The 21,005-nt window shown below is 39.1% G+C and overlaps 1 protein-coding gene across 2 annotated transcripts in view; it reads left to right on the top strand.

Moving 5' to 3' along the window:
* Positions 1 to 21,005, top strand: part of LOC101173893 (3',5'-cyclic-AMP phosphodiesterase 4B) — a 73,012-nt gene that overhangs the window by 21,209 nt on the left and 30,798 nt on the right. Inside the window, exons 3-7 of one of the 2 annotated variants that reach the window (XM_023965353.2) lie at positions 2,277 to 2,408; positions 10,874 to 11,121; positions 19,933 to 20,127; positions 20,211 to 20,247; positions 20,929 to 20,999. In XM_023965353.2, coding sequence (XP_023821121.1) covers positions 2,367 to 2,408; positions 10,874 to 11,121; positions 19,933 to 20,127; positions 20,211 to 20,247; positions 20,929 to 20,999 — 593 coding nt within the window. In that variant the 5' untranslated portion in view covers positions 2,277 to 2,366. Of the gene's footprint in view, positions 1 to 2,276; positions 2,409 to 10,873; positions 11,122 to 18,093; positions 18,385 to 19,932; positions 20,128 to 20,210; positions 20,248 to 20,928; positions 21,000 to 21,005 lie in introns of those variants that run through there. The other variant, XM_023965355.2, reaches the window with a different exon arrangement.

The following is a 21,005-nucleotide window of genomic DNA, read 5'->3' as shown; positions in this document are numbered from 1 at the left end:
ATTTCTGTCACATAAATGAGTCACTCATGTCTGCCCCGTGGTCATTTTCCAACCACTGACGTCATTCTAGAATTGATGAGGAATCTGTGTCTGGATTCTAGCAGATGGAACTGGAATGAATGTCTTTCATGCCCACACAGCATGGAGGTTTTTGTTTTTGGTGAAGCTTCTGGTTTATAGTATCCTGTATTAAAGTATACTGTATTAAAAATGTGTCAATCTTTGTTATTTGTACCTAAAAAAATACACCCAAAACAAGTATTACTTCAAAAAAGACAGGAAAACCTATGACCTGTAAAATATTTTTCTATATAATGGAATTCTACACAATTAACTCAACTATTAGGATGATTCAAGGAAATTTTATTGAAACAACGTCTTCATCTAAAACATATTGAACCAGCTCTTTTTTTTTTAACACACCCTTTCCTGATTATTCATCAACACAGTACATTGTAGCCTTATGGGTACGTCTATTGCTAAGTAAGAATTGATTAAAAACTAAATTACTGACAATTTGACATTTTAACCTTGTATTGACATGGGTAAACACAGTGAATGGATCTTATTTTTAGACCAACATGAATGTCTCAACCAGGCTTTGTTTAAGCTTTGAAAATATTTAACTGGAAATAGGAGTTTTATTTTATTTTTTATGTTTCAATTGTGCCCAGTGTGTGCACTATTTTTAGTGCAGGGTTTCTTTTCTGGCTTGAAATGAAGCAATGGTGGTGTCAGATTGTCCTCACACAGATACTTGTGCCAGCCTCAGCCAGTGTTTCACCAGAAGAGAATTTTAGCAGTAATAGTACATCAGCAAAAACAATTTTAAGTCTTCTTTTTCAACCAGTATTTAGCTGAAAAACAGGAGTTTAACTGTTCTGTTTTGTTTGTTTAATTAGAAGTTTAATGAGAAGTCTGACAGTATTTCACCCTTTGAGGTTACATTTTGTCAAACTTTTTCAGACGCTCTGAAATCCAATAACTCTTGATCTGTTCTATCAGTTGCCACTTTACAGCAATCATTTTTCTCTTTTCGTCTTTTTTGAATTAAAAAATCAGTTGATTAATTCAAAAATCTTGTAAATTATCAGGATGCAACCTGAATTATTACAGGATCCTCAATCATCTCTTAGAATCGTGACTCCAGGAAGAAAGCTAGTCTGCTTTTTTATCTGGAAAGGTTTTGTGAATGCAGCTGCAGCTCCGTACAGAGGGATCAATGCAGTCACAAGCCACATGGGCTTTTCCTCCAGAAATGTTCATGTCTTTCATGTCCCATACATTTTCCTCATCCTCAATAACACAGATACACTCTATTTAACTGGCCTGCAATTGAGAGTCCTGTGTATGCGCTTCACCCACCTGATTTTACATCTTCTATTGGGTTTTTAAAAGAAAATCTCTTAATTTTATTATTTGCCATACCTGTAAAACTGATCAAATATTCTTAAATGATAGCATAAATTCATGTTGAATTTACCTTTTGTCTCAAGGAAACTGAGCAATATAGAGAAATGTCCCTTAGCCTCCTTTGATATTTTAATTTTGTAACTTATTTTATTTAAAACTTAGTGATATTATGCTCTTAATTCAAAAGTGCCTTGTGAAACAACTAAAATGACAGATAAACTTGGTCGGTACCTAATAACACCTTTAAAAATCCAATTTTGCGCAGATTTGTGGGATAAAATTGGCTCGGCCACCAAATTCTATGCAGAGCAAACCCTGTGATGACTCTTTAACTAGAGCAAAATAAAGTTTTTAATTTTAGTAAAAGTGGAACTGGACCTGGTTGCTTTAAAGATCCACTCCGATCATCTATTGAGCATTCCCAGTGTCTTTAAATTATGATAATGCTGTTTTAGTCTAAATTAAAAACCCTTGTTGTTTTCCAGGACATAGCTTCTGTAAAGCGGAAGTAGTTCTTTAGAGATTCACCTCTGAGTTGTGGGTGAGACTGTTGCCACGGAGCAACCCCACCCCCCCTTTCCCTTCCCGTTGCTGAGAGCTTGGAGAGGAAGCTTGTGGCTCGCCCAGTTTATTTTCTGTGTCACAAATAAGCTCTTCCTTAAACCACATTTTTTTTCTCTGCCTGTGATTCAGGAACTAAAAAAATACTCAGAAATGCTTTTTTGAACCTAATTTCCTTGATATATGTCCTCTATCATCAGAAAATAGCCACAAGAACATGTTAAAAGCACAATATTCATGAAAGTGGGTCTTAAACATTGTCTTTTTTCCTTCCCCACACTTGCCCAACCTTCCATCTGCAGTGGTACCAGTCAGGCTGCCCAAAGCAGTAGAAGCGCTGCTTCTTTTTTTCTGAGAGATATACGACAGACGGTCTGGTCCAACGTCACAGGATGAAGAAAAGCAGGAGTGCACAGGGTGTCACGCCAGGTGATGTAAGTACTGATTCTTTTTAAACATTTGATCCATAAAATTCTATTTTTGCCTGTCATTTGTTACTCTGCTACTTTAGAGGTTATAGTCTCAGAGTTTGCACACCTTCCAGAAGTGTGCATTTAGCTTCTGCTCACTAAACATTCAACTCCTGCAGGAAAGTGGGCCCACAGTGAGGTGCAGCATGTCCATGCCACAGTTTGTGACTCATAAACGGATGACTGTTCTGGCAGAACACACCGCAGAGTGGGAGATGTGTGTGTGTGTGTGTGTGTGTGCGCATGGGCATTCTAGGAGTTGGATAAGCATGTTATTTGTGTGCACTATAGATAAAGAAAAGCTGATGTAACATGTTCTTGAGGCATTTTGCTGATGATGGGGGACATATAAAGAGAAATATAAGCTTAAAAGTTTCTTTTTGTTTTGTTTTTTTCAAATTGTTGGGAACCAGGAGCAGACGAGATAATGTTGGAAAAATTTGTGACAGAAAATATACTGGGCGCGCCACAAGCCCACCCCCCACTCACCTGGGTCTTTGTCCAGGACACTTATTCTTTTTTTGTTGAATGTAGTGAATGTCATCATGTCTGAAGCTTTTATATGGAATTACGTTTCTGCCATAAACTGAAAGGGCGTAAAGAGAACTAAGCGGGCGTATTTAGGAACTGAGCGAGTGAACCTTAAAACCGCGCAGGCGCAATTCTAACTGAGAAGTGATCTTGCGCGGTCAATTCCTTTTTGCGCGCTCATGTGGATTTACGCTCAGTGTTAAGGGGGCGTTTTTGTCACTTTTGGGGCAGGAACCTTTCTGGTTGATCTGATTGGCTGAAATTTGCATGGCCTATCGGCGAGGCAGAGGGGCGGGACCTTCATTTTTCAGTGCGGTGGAGGGGGGGTTAACAGGCGGCTCTTGAGCTGCGTGCAGCTCTCTGCCTTTTATCATATTTTCTATATTCAGTACTTTATAGTACAAAGGAGCAGATATGTGAATAATGCAGAACAACTTCGTTTGGAAACCCTGGAAATGCAAAGAGACACGATTATGAGGCATAGTTTAAACTGCAGCTGTCAGCTACGCGGAGGAACACGGGAATAGAGCAGCTGCAGTTCGGTTAAATTAGATCTTCACAGATTCGGACTTCCTGCTTCAATAACTCTTCTGATAAACGTTCAAATGTGTCAGCAAGTATCTCACTCATTTTGTATTAACACAGAGAGTGAACTACAAAAGCATTTTTAAAGAAAAAAGTTCGTTTTTATTGCCTTTTAATCAGAATTGTTTGTTTCAAGCTGTGAATGCAAACAGAGCAGCGCGCCGGCTGCCAAGGGAGCGTCAAAAAAGTGCAACCTCTGTGAAACAGCATTATGTAAAAATCAGTGAACTTTTAAAAAGTGAATAAATGTCTATATTTATATGAATTGGTAATGAAGACTTGTCAGCATAGTCATGCTACATTATTATTTATTATACTAAATTTTGTTAGAAAGTCAACCTCCATTTTATTGCTTATAGTTTTTAAAATTTAATAAAGATATGAATCATAACATAAATGCACAATAGCTCTGAAGATACTAAAGCTTTTGTTACCAAACCTCCTGTACTGACTAATCATAACCCTATTGTCCTACTGCAATAAAGATTATGTCATAATTCACGTTTATTGTAAGGAATTTTTCATATTAAAATATTGATCAGATTTGGTCAAAAATGCTCAATGGCTTTGAAGATGCTGTAGTTAGTGACACAAAACTTCCTGTACTGACTAATCATGACCTTATTTTATTTTATTATATTATATTTTCCTACTAAAATAAAGATTATGCAAAAAAAAAAAATTCTGGCATCTTCAGAGCTATTGAGGATTTTTGACCAAATCTGATCCATTTGTAAATATGAAAAATTCCTATAAATAAACAAAGTGAACTATTGACATTCTTTATTTTAGTATGACAATAAGCTCATGTCAAGTTACTGATAACTTTAGTCATGATTCATATCTATTAAAATTTGAAAAAGTATATGCAACAAGATAAAATGAAGATGGACTATCCTACAAAATATGTATTGTAACAATAATATGCTTTATAATAGTTTTATGATTTTTTTTTAAGATTATTGATTTTTACACAGTGGTGTTTCACAGTTCAGAGGTTGCACTTTGTTAACGGTCTCTTGGCAGCCGGCTGCTGCATGTCTGCATTCACAGCTTGAAGCGAACAATTCTGATTAAAAGGCAAAAAACGATCTTTTTTCTTTAGAAATGCATTTGTGGTTCACTCTCTGTGTTAATACAAAAGGATTGAGATACTTACTGACACATTTGAACATTGATCAGAAGAGTTATTGAAGCAGGAAATCTGAATCTGTGAAGATCTTTCTAACTTATCGAACCTCAGCTCCCAGAGAATTTAAAATAATGAATCCATGGTTCACAAGTGAGAACGCTGGAAAACCAACTCCAACAAGACAAGAAGACGCAGCAGCAGCTGAGTTTCCGCGAAAAAGGAAAGGCCTGTGTTGGAAGATCGACTCGAGGCTGAGCGCTGCTACTTCCAGCAGATGACCGTGAAAAGAGCCATCCTCCTCCCCCCTTACCGGGACACAGCGCCGGCAAGTTACTTTGGGACTGCAGGACTTAAACTTGGCCTGAGGTGTCTGCTTTCACTGTTCTTTGGAGCCGCATAGCAAAGAGACAGACTCTGATGATGAGGAAAGGGAAGCCGGTGTGTTTGATAGAAATGTAGCCCAGCTGTTCCAGATGCAGAAGATGAGGACTTTGATGGTTTTTAAATGCTGATTGATGACTGAAAAAATAAATCACAACCAACTCAGTTTTGCCCTCGCTGCCCTTTTTAAACACACACCAGCATGCACGTTTCACCGGTATGTGTGTTAACGTTAAATACAGAAAAAACGCTCAAAACTGAAACGGCGCCGTTTAATCCGGTGCTGTTGTAAGGAGAGGAGAGGAGGGGGTTATGAGAAATAATATGGCTGTAATTGTGTGTTTGTCTGGCAGGTCAGTGTGTGGTGTGGCTCTTTGACTATCACAGTTAGAGATGTCGGCTCTTTGTGTCAAACTTGTTTGTCCCCCCCTGTTAGAGGCAATCATAGAAAAAAAACGCGGATGTAACGTGGATTAAAACATTAACCAACGACCCAAAACTAAGGTAAGAAAGTGCAGCGGGGTTTTCTGTGCTGTATGTTTTTCTCATGTGAAATTCACTGCATTTGTTACCATTTTAATGCTTTTAATCCACGTTACAGCCACTGTTCGATTTCTATTAAAGCCCCAAAATGAAAGTCCCGCCCCGCTGCTTGGCATGCAAATTTCAGCCAATCAGATCAACCAGAAAGGTTCCTGCCCCTAAGTGACAAACACACCCCTGAATGCCGCCCCCAAGTGACAAAAACGCCCCCTTAACACTGAGCGTAAATCCAGGTGAGGGCGCAAAAGAGAATTGACCGAGCAGGATCCCTGCTCAGTTAGGATTTCAGCCGTTCAGTTGTAAAATACGGGGTCGCTTGGTTAGAATTGCGCCATCACAGTTTTAAGGTTCACTCACTCAGTTTCTAAATACGCCCGCTTAGTTGTCTTTACGCCCTTTCAATTTTTGGCACTTATGTAATTCGATACTTTTAAAGCTTCTCTAACAGCCAATAGAACCAGGTTTGTTTAAAGCTTAAAAACCTGTTAATCCTATAATACAGTGTTTTTTGAGCCACGGCACACTTTAACCTCGACAAAAATCCCGCGGCACACCAGCATCCAAAAAAAAAAAAACAGAAATTCATGGTCTGTATTGATCGACAGCCCCCGACCCCCCCCCCCCCCCCCCCCCCCCGCCCGCCCGCCGGCCCGCAACCTCACGTGCATTTTTGTGATAATTGTGGCCGGAAAAGCTGGTTTCAAGGCGTTTCTCAAGGACAACTCATTGTGACACTGGCCCTTTAAGCCAATGCATCATGGGAGATGTAGTGTGAAAACTGCCGAAAACTTGCAGAAAGACTCGCGTCTCTGAGCTTCATTGTATTGTTCACTTGTTCCACGGTCTGACAACGGACTCTGTGGAAAGCTACACCGCTAAAGAAGAGCTTTAGCTGGTATTTTTGTTGGAACTGAGTGACTTTATCAGCAGAATTAAGAACAAGGAAGTGAAGACTTTAACCACTTCTGATTGGTCAGACTGATGACATGTGATTAAGACTTCAAGAATGATTGGTGGAGACAGTTAAAGGGGCGGGACCTTTCCGCAAACTGTCATAGCTGCAGGTAAATCGCGGTAACATCATTCTTATCAAAATGTCTTTAATAGAATTAAATAAACACAAAGAAAAAAGTAATTTTAAGATCTTTTATATTCCTAACTACTCAGTGTTTTATCAGGGCCAGTTTGGATGAACAAAGAGCTGATTTCCTGGAGATGGGAAATGTTTTTAGATCAGTTAATGATTAATGAGGGCAATTTCCCACGGCACACTTTACCATCCCCCACGGCACACTAGTGTGCCGCGGCACACTGGTTGAAAAACACTGCTATAATAATAGAGCAGATTGGTTCCAATGTAACCAATTATGTAACCTGTACTTGTTTAATGTGTTTAATCAAACTAGATTGTCAGTCGAGCTTAAATGGATTCTATTTTCAATTCAATTTTCTTTGCCCATAACAACCAAGTCTAGCTTTAACGGGCCTATATTATGCTGTTCTTAAGCTTTTCAGACTAAACTGTATCCATATAAATTATAATATATTACCTATGGCACACTAAAGAACAATTTTTTAATGAAATATGAGTTATTTTTACAGCTCATTTTCCTACCCAAAAGTAAGGCAATTCCATGCCTAATGCACCTCCTTTTGCTCCTTCTGGATGCCGCCCATTTCATGATGTCAACCTTAGAGCGGAACTTTTGCAAAGATGCATGTGCATATTGTGGATAGAAAATGACAGTATTTTTGCCGATTACCGCTAGCTCTGTGAAGAAGGTGGGTTTGTGTGTTAGCCTGGGGGCAGTGCTGGCAGCATAGACTCTTCCTGGAAGGGGCTGTTCCTCATGTTCACACGTATGAATGTGGGAACCCACTCGTTTTCATGGATAACATTGCTCCTGGTGGTGTTCACACAAATAAGGCTATAAATATGTACTTAATACAGTTTAATTTTTAACTATATAATTTGTTATGTTTATCATAACTACTCATGTACTTATATAATATACTTTGTTTTGACATTAAAACATAGAATTATTATTTGAATACCGGTAGTTAAAAAAGAAAATTTTAAATAAATGAATATTTGACGTCGTCTTCTACAAATTGTAATCGTGTTGCCTAAGTTTGAGGGATAAAAGATGCATTATTAATTTATTTTACCACACAGCATCTGTGGAAGTTCATGTTAAACCTTATTCAGACTCAATTGCACTTAAATGAATGTGATGCAGACTCTTTTCTGTTCCTGAAATGTAAGAACTCCATTGTATTTTAAAGCCGCTGTCCCCCCTCCTTTAACAAGGCTTTTCAGAAGTGCCACAGAGAGCAGTAGACTTGTTTTGGTTCCAGAGCTGAGAAAATCCTTTCATCCTCATCGAGATACATCGACTCCACATCGGCTGCAGTGCACTTCCCCCCTTCGAGACCCATTATTTTACCCTCCAAATTTCCCTTTAATGTTGGTCAAGTTTAGCAACAAACATGTGGAAGACTGAAGTTTAATTTGCAGTATTTTCTTTTTTCGCTCCACTTTGTTTTCGGCCCGTTTAGCTGAAGTCCTTTATTCTACTACGTTTAAAAGTACTGTTTCTAAGCAACAATAATGCAAGTTTAATGTCTGAAAGAAATCCCCATTCATTTTAAATTACAGTGTAGACCTTTTGTTTGGATTTATTCAGACTAAGTACATACAAGTGTTGAGGTTTTACAGTCTTATATCAAGCTCAAGGCAAAAAAAAAATAAACCTTGCTGAAAAAGACTCTTATCAGTCTTCCAAACAGTAGCACTTTATCTCCTATGGTGTATCTAAGAAAGACTAAACCAATCAATCTGACAAACCTCAACTCTTAGAGAAGCAGAAGAGTCAGCAAAGCTGTCTCCTGCAACATTCAGAAAGAACAACAAACTGTTCTGTGTATCTTTTCCTCCTTCTTTTTTCTTTTTCCTGTCAGGAACCTCTGTTCTTTTGGTCTATTCACTCTTGTTTGCAGTTCTGTCTCTGTTATGTATCACAGGGGACTGCTCTGCCAATGCACTGATTCACTTTCACAGGTTGACTCAAGCTCTCTGCCTCTCACTCAATTCATCACTTAGCCTGCTTTGCCGTGGGTTCAGACTCATTCAGGCTCCTGGTTTATATTTTTTGCTTACTGTTGGATTTGGATTTGGAAATGGTTTATTTCAAGCAATCAAATCAAAGATAAAACTAGAGAAGACGAACAACAGAAATATATATCGGTAAATCTATACACAGATATATAAACTTAAAATAATTACTCATTCATTTATCTTTAAAAACTGTTCATTTTTAATACCAAAAGAGAAGAAACATGGGAAGAAAATGAGTAATGCTGGGCTATCAAAATCCAAGTTTAATCTCTTTAATAACAACACATGTCACAAAACATTATGATTTTTTTTAACCTACACTATTTCTTCCTGTCGGTTCTTGTTGATTTATTTTTTTGTTTTTTGCTGGATCCGATAACAACATCTCTCGAGAATTCCTCCATCGATTAGCGTCCAGGTTCTCTACAGTGTTGGCTGAGATCATCTCAAGACTTAGAAGCTTTTGCCTCTGAGTTAAAAAAAGATTTGAAGATTTGGTTTTGTGTTTTATACTTTATCTCATGCAAGGCACTTTCAGTTTCTTCCCATGTTCTTCCTCTTGTTGCTCATATCCCTTTAGGGGTCGCCACAGTGAATCAGCTTTCACTGATTTGCACAGGTGGTTTGGCAGAGAGCTTTATGCCGGATGCCCTTCCTGACACAGCCCTGTATTTTATCCAGGTCGGGGGCCGGCACAGGGCGACTCAGACTTGGGCCGCCTTTTTTATGCTATTTAATATCTTATAAATATTTACTTTATGGTACTTGAGAAGAAAGGAATTGCAGGCCCCAACAATTTACTTAAACCCACTTAATCCCTTTTGGGGTCACGGTATTGCTGGAGCCTATCCCAGCTGCTCACAACACAACCACATATTCACGCCTTCTATCTTAATCTATGAAGCAAAGAAAATAAAACATTATTAAGGATTATCAATATACTTTTTTCCAGTTTGGTAGGCCAGATTAAATAGTTCACCGGGCCGCATATGACCCCCGGGCCAGAGTTTGTCCATCCCTCCACTAGGAGAACATGCAAACTCCACACAGAAAAATCCCAGTGGGATTCAAACCAGAGCCTTCTAACTGTGAGGCGACCAACTAAAACATTCACATTACAGATAATTTTTTTTCGACTTGTACATTTATTTAAAACAGGATATCTGTTAGATATAATTGACCTGTAGTCATCGACATAATCTGACATAAATAAAACAGTATTTCATGTATGGGTCATAAATGTGAAATATAGTCAAGTTGCTAAATTAATGTTGGTCAAGTATCTAGAGTTGCTCAAATGTAACTAAATATGCTTAAGTGTACGAAAGATATGAAATGTGTTTGGCCTAACTTTAACCCTGATTCTCACAAAAGCAACCAGCATCGTTTTTAAGTGGAGAAGTTTGTCAGCCTTGATTCCAGACTCCAGTTTCACATTGTTTCTGACTGTTTTACTCATCTCCATTCATGCTCTCACACCTCACCCACACATTCAGAGGGCCGGCGTTTTCTTCCCTTTCTAAAAACTCGTTCTACAAATGTCTCCCTCCACATTTCTCTTCCTTACCATCAAGGTTCCTTTATGGGGGTGTCAATTAAAACTCTGTTGTTGGCAACATAAAGTGGAAGGGAACCGGCTGTTGCAGCCTATTTCTGTTTCCCCCAGGCGTCCTGGCTTGTTTACAACCCCATCGTGTCGGCTCTGCTCTCGGGGCTCCTTCCTTAAACCCTCCTGCCAAAGCAGATGCATTAAACACACAATTTATCTCCAGCACGACCTCATAAATATGTCAATTGGGATCTCAAGTGTCAAGTGCTTGAAAATCAAGTCTTTTTGTGTGAAATAAAAACCGGGAAAGGCAGTCGCTGACGTTTGGTACAGAGAATTTTGGTTAACAGATGATTTTGAACTTTTTTTATTGCTAATCATGAGATTCTTTCATTTTATTTCACACAAAGATTTAGTTTTATTATTTTATTATTGCTAGGCTTTCTTTTATATTGATGTTTTATATTTCAGCAATTTATGATATTGAGTTTTTTGGTTATGCTGTAAGACAAAGTAAGGTTTTCTATTAAAACTATGATGCTGTTTTTTCAGTTTTAAATTTTAACTAAAGATTTAATTTTGTCTTTCAGGAGAACACAGATCTGTCTGTAGGTCAATTTTCTGCAAGCAACACCCTTGGGGTGGAAGTGTGCAAAGTCCACCGTCGGTTTTCTGGCAACCTGCAGTTGCCTCCGTTGTCATGGCGACAGGCAGAGAAGGACCGGGACAGGGGCAGGCCGCTGACACCCGAGGAAGACCCCGTGACCCGAACCAGACCCACGAGCCTGCCCATCGCTTCTCTGCCCCGCATCGACATCACGCAGGCCGACCCGGACAGGTAAGGCTCTGAAACACATTCCCCTAGAAACAAGAGCGCTGGGACTGCTTGGTGCTCGTCCTCATGCACATTTAACCTTTTAGCTGATATACATTGATTTATTTTATTAGTAACTTCTATACTTTTTTCTATGTGATATTTTTTAACAGTGACAGTCTTGGATGCATGCAATGATTTACACAATTACACATAATTGTATCATGTTGTTTCTGCAGTCTGGGTCTCAAATTACAAATAATAGACCAACACATTTGGACACTTCATCTTCAAACCTACAAGGCATTCAGTGGTATTTTACTTACTTACACAGGTTTTTCAATTGTTTATAGCTATCAAAGCTGTCACATTTTCTTAAAAGAATTTCTATGATTGTTGTGTTCTCTTTAGTAATTCTGTCATGCGTTCATGAGGTCAGACAAAAGGCCAACATTTTACTTTATAGCAAAAGTGTTTTGATTATAAGAGTCACATCAGGCTCATCCAGCCACAGCTGTGGGAATTTTTTTGACCTGATCATTAATGCTGGAATAGAAAATGTGCTTGACCGAACAGTTTAAACTCACAACTGTCTCTTAAATTTGGTCATAAAGACAGAAAAAATCCACATTCAGAGCCCAAAGAACACGTACGACTTTTCTGTGGCGGTGTCAGTCCTTAGAAAGTGATATGGTGAGGTCTTTTACAGGGTCTTCTCAAAACTATCCTGGCGTCTCCATCCTCTGCTAACCTAAATTCCCTGTGCCTAATTCCCAGGTTTTTATTTTACACAAAAAGAAAGGATTTTTAAACACTTGACACGTGAGCAGTGGAAGACCTGGCATTCCTGATGCTCCGTTCACACCGGCTGTGTCGACTCGTGTTCAAGCGGCCACTTATTTTGATCAGTCTATGCTAACGCGCGTAGACCAGAATTTCGGGCTTCCTCGTCGTGATCACGCGTCTGGTCATGGGTTCTACATACAATTTGGGCGTTCATTGATCCCGAGCTGAAAGTTCAACAAGTTAAACTTTTTGGTGCCTAATTGCGGCAACTGTGACCAATCGGGTATCGGATTTGGTAGTGACGTGAATGTAGCGTCGATCATTTTGAAAACATGGAAGTACCAACCGTTCTGAACATGATCACCAAGTCAGAATTAATAAGTGCATTTTGTGCATTAATATGACAGCAAGACGAACATTTATAGGAACAAGCCTGGAGCAAGATTTGCTGAATTTGCACCGCTTTGACGATTCACATCAAGTTTCATGTCTGTAGGTGGTGGACAAGCGCTAGTAAACAGAAAAAAAGACAGAAGAAGAAGAATCCCTCTCCCTGCATGCCTGCACTGAACACCACCAGCGAAATGTGTGTTCATGAAACCGAATATAGTGTGTTCTTGAATGCCCTACACACAGCCAGTGTGAATGCAGCAAAAGAGATAGCCTAAGGTCTATAACCCTCCCTCCAGGTAACATTTTTCCCGGCATTCACCACATACTTCCTCATTTGTGTAATTTGTTCTTAATGTTTAACTAACTCTACAGTCTACTGGGAGTGTGCTTTCTACCATTCAATTTAGTGAATGACAGTAGACCTAGTGAGGTTTTCATGCAGCTGTTTGCCAATGGTTGCCTGCAATAACCTCTGTAGATGTTTTAAAGCTTTAGCCTAATATGTGCCAACAACATTTAGCCATGGAACGTAAAAACTCTGTCAATCAATGCTGCAATGTGCATCTTTGCTGCTCGTAAATATGAAGGAATAACATCAGCCTTTATTTTGTCTGGACACAACTGGTAACACAAATTCACATTAGTGTTTACACGGCTTCTCAGTTCTGCCTGAAACTGCGTTTCCGGATTCAAAAGACAGCTCACACGCTGTCCCAAAGCCGCTCCTCTGCTTGCAGACACAGTTCCGACTGAGTCCGGCAGCTCGCTCACGCAGAGCGGCCAGACGGGCAGCGGTCCGATCGGTCCAATCTCGATCAGAAGGAGTCTTATCGGGGCAGAGTATTCCGAACGGCTTGCTTACATGATGCATTTTTTTTCTGATCAGGCGTTCTTTGTGATTACTTTTGTCCATATAACCACTGCTAGTGACCCAACATGATCCTCCTCTGTTTGACTTTATTACTGTTGGTCATAAATGCTTTTATTTTTGAAAACATCACTCATAGACAGACGGGAATGACTGTTTTGTTTTGTTTTAAACTTAAAAGCAATTGTTTTGATCGTAAATATTATAGCCCAGCACTGACAACACAAACTGGAACTCACCTAAAATTAAATCAGAAGTTTCTCAATAATTCTGCACAGTAAGGCCATTGATGCCGCAGAGTTTTAGTTCATGACCAGCTTTTCACAGCTAAACACTTCAGAATTAGTATTCTCAAATGTTTTTCAGTCCCAGCGCTCTCTTGTGTGAGTTCCAAAAAATAATTGGATGGAAGCCCGACTTGCAGAGTAATGTGTGTCAAAAACTGGAGTTTCACCCTCTGATGTTAAAATTGCAAATAAGGTTTAAATTGTCTTTTATTGTTTCATCTCACAAAGGTTTTTTGTTCTTTGTGATGCAGTGAAGGTAACAAGCACATTTCTGTGCTTTCTCAAGAACAAAGAAAGCAGGTTGTTAAAAAAAAGGTTTTATTTTTAGTACTGGATGACAAAAAATGATGCACTAGAGTACTTCATCTGCAGCTCTTGTTTCTCATACAGAATGTTTCACGTAAAAAAAATTAAATGTGTATTTTTCATGATCACATTTTTAAAGCTAATATGATTCATACTTTTAAAATTTGGGTAATTTAAAAAAATAAGGCTTTCATCACTGTAACACACAAACACAAGTCAAACAACAAGAGTCCAATTTATCTGGAATTAAATGGAAAACCTTTTTCCTCTTCTGAGAATGTCACTCTTCAGAAACTCAACACATTTTTGTGCTTCTTTAAATTTGTTTACAAAGCTTTCATTTAAATCAAATCAATTATTCTAGAAAGTAAGATTAATATCCTTTCGGATTGTTTTTTCAATAATTGTACATAGATGTGAGAGTGCTGTGTGACACTCTACCCTGCGACAGACTGGCGACCTGTCCAGGGTGCCCCTCTGCCTTCGCCCACAGGATAGGCTCCAGCAGCCCTGTGACCCCGAAAGGGAACAAACGGAAGAATACGAACGGATTTACGGAGCTGTATAGACACATTTCTGTACTACTTTTAACTAGTTACATAGAAACTATTGACCAGTCAAAACAGCTTGTAATAAAAACTAATTTGTTCTATTGGCAAATCATTTTTGCAGATTGTGAGCAAAATGTTTTGAATTTAAGTATTACTCTATCAGTGGCGGTGGCGGTCTTGGTTGCCCGGGGGTGGTTGTTCCCTGCCGGTTCCCGTGTGGCGTTGGGGGGATTCCGGCTGCCGCTGCTGCTGCGGCGGGGGTCTTGGGGTGGGGATGGCTGGGCACTCTCCCTCCTTCTTTTCACATTCCACCATCCATTTTAGAAGAACATAAACACTCACCTGAGCACAGGTGTTAGCTCACCTTTGCACTAACAGTTTGTATGATTGAATGACTGAAATATTTCACACTAGTTGGTTTTAAGGCATAAGTATGCGTGTGAACACTATCTGTTTTGTGTACATGTCGACATGTGGACATTTTTGCAGCTAACAGGTGTGTTTATAACATTCGAGTGTGTGTGTGGACAGGCCCCGCCCTTTTTGTACGACATTTGAAACTTACCGTAATGATTAACAACCAGTAAACTTGTTGCTTTATGCTGCTTCATGGTCTTATCCCCCCTCTCCTCCTATTATCACCCTCCTACCCCCCCCTCTCTCTAACGTCCCTCTCTCTTCTTCCCCTCTTTCCTTTTCCGTCCGGTCCAACACCAAAGATTTTCAAACATGGTTGAAATTAATAAAGTTTGGCCTCAATTACAAAAGGGGTTTATCCAGACATACCTTTGGTTTGTCTGAAGATTAATAACCCCTCTTGTTAAAGTAAAATATGTCCAACACAAGAGGCCCTCAGCTCTCATCTGTCTGCCCAGCTGTTGGACAGGACAAGTTAAAAAAAAAAAAAAAAGTATTACTCTATCAGTCATTCGTAGTTGTTCAGCATACGTCTTCCAAAGTTCTCCCAAAGTTTTTTTTTTCTTTTCATTTTGGAAAGCGAAAGTTATTTCCAGAAATCAAAATAAAATGTTAAAAAATAGATTAAAATAGGAAACCAGAAAAGTAGGTATTGTGGGACGTCACTGGTTGGATGATAACCGTTGCTCACCTTTCAACCGGAAGTTTTTTGGTGTGGCAAAAGCATCTGACCGCAGCCACCACTAAAGTTCAGTGATTGCTCAATCAACTCTTTTCTTGTTTCTTAGTTTGTTCAATGTTTTGACATTTCACTATTTTGGTCTTACTTTGAAGTTACTTTTGTTTGTTTTTTACATTTGTTTCATATTTTGGTGTCTAGAATTTTGTTTTGATTTGAAAAATGTAATGATTTTTTTACTATTTGTTTTGCACTGAGTGACTTGTACTTCAGGAGGACCGCCATACTTTGATACATTAAAAAAAGTGAAAAGAATAATAGTGGTCCTAGAACAGAACCTTTTGGCACACCTTTAGTCGTCAAGGAAAAGCATTAAGCTCTATTGGACAGATGTTCTGCAAACCTGTTGTCAGCTGAATCTTGATCCACTTAAAATGATCAGTGGATTAAGATTCAGCTACTTACTACTTATTAATACACAATCAGAGAAATCATTATTTTATTGCTCATTTAGAGTTTATAGGACACGCTGGAGACAGCAAGTCTCTCAGCTGGGAGGCCTTCAGCGCCTCGGGCTTCATCCAGAGTGGCGGTAGGAAGTGTCTGTAACCCGTGTTTGGATAAGTAGTGGAAGATGGATGGATGGATGAATGGATGAATGGATGGATGGATTACAGATTATTTTAGACATTATCCCTTGAGTCTCAACATGTTTGGTCCAGTCACAGCTTTTCATATAGGCAAAGTCAACATACCCAACTTATTAAAAGAAAACACTAATCATCAGTAGTTTGGAATGCAATTTTCGAATGTTTACTATAACAGAGAAAATGTCAGATCCAAACAAGTATGGTGGGAATGTGAAGAAATTCCAGATTGTTCTAAACTGCTAGGCTAATCTTTTACAGCCTTTCATGTAAAGGCTTGTGTTGGCCTCCCTCTTTTACCTTTTGGTCCTGTTGAGACCCTTCATCCCCTCACATGTAGAGGAAGAGCCAGCGGATTCTCTCTTGGCCTTCTTGTGACTTAAACAACATCACTTTGAGAGCACTCGGCCTCAGACTCCTTCTGATCCCGCACCAGCAGGTGGTGAAAGAAGCTCTTTGATGTCTTTATCAAAGCCTGAATTTAAAATGTGGCCCTGATATATTCTGCTGCGTTCTCTCCGAGCTAAAAGAATTTGTCATGCCAGGAAACTCTGCTCAGCTGGTGTATCTTTTTAGGGCTTGTTTTTTAAAGGTCTGCTGTATTTGCTGCCTTCTCCCACAGACAGCATTTCATGCAAGACCATGTTTAGTGGGAGTTTATTTCAAGCTGTTAAATGTGTCTCTGCTCAAGGGTGAAGTTGTAGTTCATCAAAGTGATTTAGAGAGGTGGAAAATTGAAAGGATTTTTTTTTTTGGCATTGTTGAAGAAAATCCTCTCCTGCCAATCAAAGATAATAGCAGGGTTTCGTTTTATTTTGAAAAATTGATATTTTGTTGAAACCTTGACAAAAGTAGCTACAGGCTGCAATCCAAAATGACAACATTTAGCTATATTTGAATTTTTGAACCTGATGAGAGTCAGGAATAACAAATACTTTTCAGTCAACAAATACTCTTTTTTGAAACGCATCTTCGTCCTTCTTTTTCGTCCTTCTTGTTTTAGTGAGAGCAGATGAAACAGCTGCATGATCTTGATGATATCGTCATGTAAACACGGTCCACTTTTCTCAGTTATCTGGCACTGCCTTAAATGGGTTTAAGGTGAGGCAGAAAATCATACGCTCCTTCAGTCTTCCCCAGGCCTTGTTTCTATTGTCATTCTGTAAAGCCTGCTCTAAAGTTTAGAAGGGAAAAAAATAAATGTTTCCACTGGATGCAGTGCTGCAATGTTTCTGTTATTGTTCAGATTTTGATTGGACACATCTCCTCACTGGAATATATCTTCAGGAACAAGTTGTCTTATCTAGAAAGGTTAAAAACATCGTCTCGGTGGAGCTTCTACAGGGGATTTGCAACCTTTTGAAAGGAAGAGCTTAAAAGGGTCAACTTGAAATGTATTTTTCAAACAAGTCAGCTTAAGTTTTAATATTTCCTCTGTTTTGCACATGTACAAAAGATTAAAAAAAATCCTTCTGAGGTTTATAAATTCTCAAACCTCTCGAGAGGTTCTTGGTTTATATGAAAATTGATGGATTCTACATTTGGCCTCAAACTTCTGTACATATTTATGCTACGTCTGGAAGTTTGGTTTATTTGACTCTTCTTTTTTTTTTTTTTTCCAGTTCGATGATAAGATTCTCTGCTTCTCCTCCGTCTTGCAGATGTCATCCAGGCAGACTGGCTTTCATCCTGTTTGGACACTTTTCACCTCTGTTGTTTTGAACAGGACAGTTTTTTGGGGGGTGACTGTTCTAATGAAACATTGTCTTGTCTTTAAGCTTGAACTGGAAAAATCTTTCCTTTGTCACTGAAAAGCACATAATTTTATTGCGTAGCAGAGACTCAATAAACATTTGTTTGTTTTAACAGACAGCAGAAGTTGAGGTGGGACATGCGCACCCCTATTTTTTTTCCCTTCAAAATACTTTTATTTTTAAGAACTTTGAATAATGAATTCACTCGAGTACTGCAATAAGACCCCAATATGGTTTAGTCGGACACCATGTGATGTCAAGAGATGAGCGGGTGAGTTACTGGAGAACAACTAATCTGCAACGTTTCCACACAGAGGAGAAAAAGGACAGCGGTCAGATGAACAGTGACGTTGGGCTCGCAGTGTTCCAGCCCAGATCTGGCTGAAGCTTCCTGCCAAGCATGCGTTATTCCAGCGCGAGGACTGCTCCGGGACGGGATGGGGTTGTGTTAGTGAGCAGCCGTAGTGTGGCTCAGTTGCTTCATCTGAACAGCAGAAGTGGTAGGCTGAAACTATGTTGAGGAGGTCCCCCAGGTTACGAGCTGGGCACTTTGACTTCAGTGATGACGCTGTCAGCCGCGTTCGCCTCGGTGCTCACAGGTGACTTCCTTTGACTTCCATAAATGATTATTTCTGCGTGTTTTCAAAGCAATTCTGTCATTTTCTTTTGTTTGGTTGCTTAACAACACTGTACTTGTTCAGGTTGATCCTGGAAAAGGCTGTTTTTATTTGATGGAAAGCAGAGATTGGAATGAAGTCCATAAGGACTTAGATTGCGCCAGTCGCTTGGCATATTTTTAATAGCCACATTGCTTATTAATCTCATTTGATCTGGCTGAGGTGTGGGAATTAGTGACTGGAGCAGATAATCCCACACATGGCAGCAATTTAACATGTTGGGGGTTTAAGATGATGCAAAAATGACGTTTCGCACATAGGCTCGTTTACTCCCACAGGCCGTTCCGTCATTTTATTTGAACTCATTAAGACTTTGATCGAGATTTGAGAGATTTTCTATGTTGCTCTTCTCGGGTTTTAATTCCCTGACTTTTCACCTTTCAACTTTTGCCCTTCGGATTACAGAAAAGCTAGCTCTCTTCTGCACCAAACCATACTGACAAGTGGATTATATCAGGCGGGTACATCTGTCGGGGCCTCACTGGCGTTTCCAGTCCTTTTACAGGAAATGCTGAATGTTTTTACGTCGCATACACACCGAAAAAGAACCCCACGTTTAATTGCTTTTGCCCGAAGCTGTTGTTCACTTCTATATAATTGAATCAAGATTGCTTTCAATGTCTGTTTTTGTTTTGTGTAGCTGTTTTTTTTGTTTTTTTTTGCTGATAAAAGTCCAGGACCAACCAGAAGTAATACAATTTTTAACTACTTTTTCTTCTTTTAAATTAGCTTATTTTTATTTGATTTTCCAGGCACAAAGACACTGATGCCGTGAAATGAAAGAAAGGGCTTCAACATGTTTTGCTCTCCAGTTAATCCCACAACTGTAGCCCTCGAATAGACAGACATTCTCAAGTTGAGAACAAAAGTGCCTAAAGTTCCACATTCTGAAAGGGCCCGAGCACGCAATATATGTAGCCAGTTTTTTCTGTTCGTATATACCAACTATAAATGGAGGACATGGATAGTGGGGGGTTTGGTATATAGTGTGTAACTTCAAATAAAAGCATTCAGAACTAGCATTCATTGCATAGATTTGACCTTTACAAATCTTCGCTATGCTGTTTTTTTTTTGTACTTCTTGTTACTTGAAGTTTTTTCTCGTGATGCGTATTTTTCAACTGGGTTTTTGTAGTTTGGCTTTTGTTGCTTTGAACTGATAGTGTTCAGGAAGAAAAGCAGAGCAAATCCACAAGCTTTAAAGCACTTCAAGCTTTGATTGTTGTGGTGTACGCTGACCAGAGCAGTGTTAAGTGGAATAAAGTAGGGTGGATAAATAACAGAGACATGGTTTGTCTTATGATTTGTTTCTTCAACAGAGTGCTCTTGTGTGTTTTAGCTCCCGCTGACACAGGCATCAAAGGGATCAGCAAAGACGTGTGGCGAGAATACAGATCTTTGAAAAACTGCCATTTCTCTGTCTTCTTTCCCGTCTCACTATTTCTACTTTTGTTTTCTTCCTTTTCTTAGCTTGGAAGTTGAGAATGGCCCTTCCCTGTGCTGCAGTCCTTCAGACCCACAGGCGTCTCCAGGTTCGGGTCTGGTTCTGCACCCCAGCCTGGCGGCTCACGGCCAGAGAAGAGAGTCCTTCTTATATCGTTCTGACAGCGACTATGAACTTTCACCTAAGTCCTTGTCTCGAAACTCCTCAATTGTCGGAGAGTTGTGAGTTTTCAGAAGTTTGCACTTTCCCTGATGCAGCGGATGTTTGTTTGTGTTTCAATGCTGTTGTATTCTCTCATTGTCAGACACGGAGAAGATTTGATCGTGACCCCGTTTGCCCAGGTGAGAACTGATTACCGCTCAGTGCACCTCCAAACCAAAAACAGTTTACTGAAGAAGCTTCAGATGTAATGTCTCTTTCTGCCCTCTAGTGGCCATGAATCAGCATTACATTAAAAGCACCACTTTTCTGCCACTTCACAAGAAAAATTGTAATAATGCTAAAAGAAATATAGTGATAAAATGTATGATATTATAGATCATTTAAATTGATGATTGTGTATGAATGTTGTTAAAAGTTAACAAAAAAATTCAACATTTTAAATTACTGGTAGGTTATGGCCTTTCTTTTTTTCCAGTGTGTCCTTAACTAAAGGTAATTATAACACAAGTGCTCAGGTTTCTTTTACTTTTATTAAAAAAAGACAACTTAGCCACTCTTTTACATGTTATGAGTATCTGTCAGCATTCTCAAACATAGTGTACTAAAATAGATTTCTAGGATTAACAATGTGTCTGAAATCTTACTGTCTGAATTATAAATTAAACCAGAAAAGATTTCTGCTTTTTGGTGTTCAAAGCAACACAAATGTTTCCTTCTAAAAACAGGAAAATCATTACCATTTGTGTTATCATAATTCTCTTCTAGGAGTGACATTAACACATTTGTAATATTTCCGTTCACTTTAGATGTTGCTTGTACCTTTGCTCTAACTAATGTATTTTATTATGTCTTGATTTCAGGTTCTGGCAAGCCTTCGGACTGTTAGAAACAATTTCACTACCTTGACAAATGTACAGTGTACATCAAATAAGTAAGT

This window comes from Oryzias latipes, chromosome 17, assembly GCF_053564925.1.
Source record: "Oryzias latipes strain Hd-rR chromosome 17, Olatipes_Hd-rR_3.1".
NCBI lineage: Eukaryota > Metazoa > Chordata > Actinopteri > Beloniformes > Adrianichthyidae > Oryzias > Oryzias latipes.
Note: the sequence above shows the minus strand (reverse complement) of the source record. Positions and strands in the feature narration are given on the sequence as shown.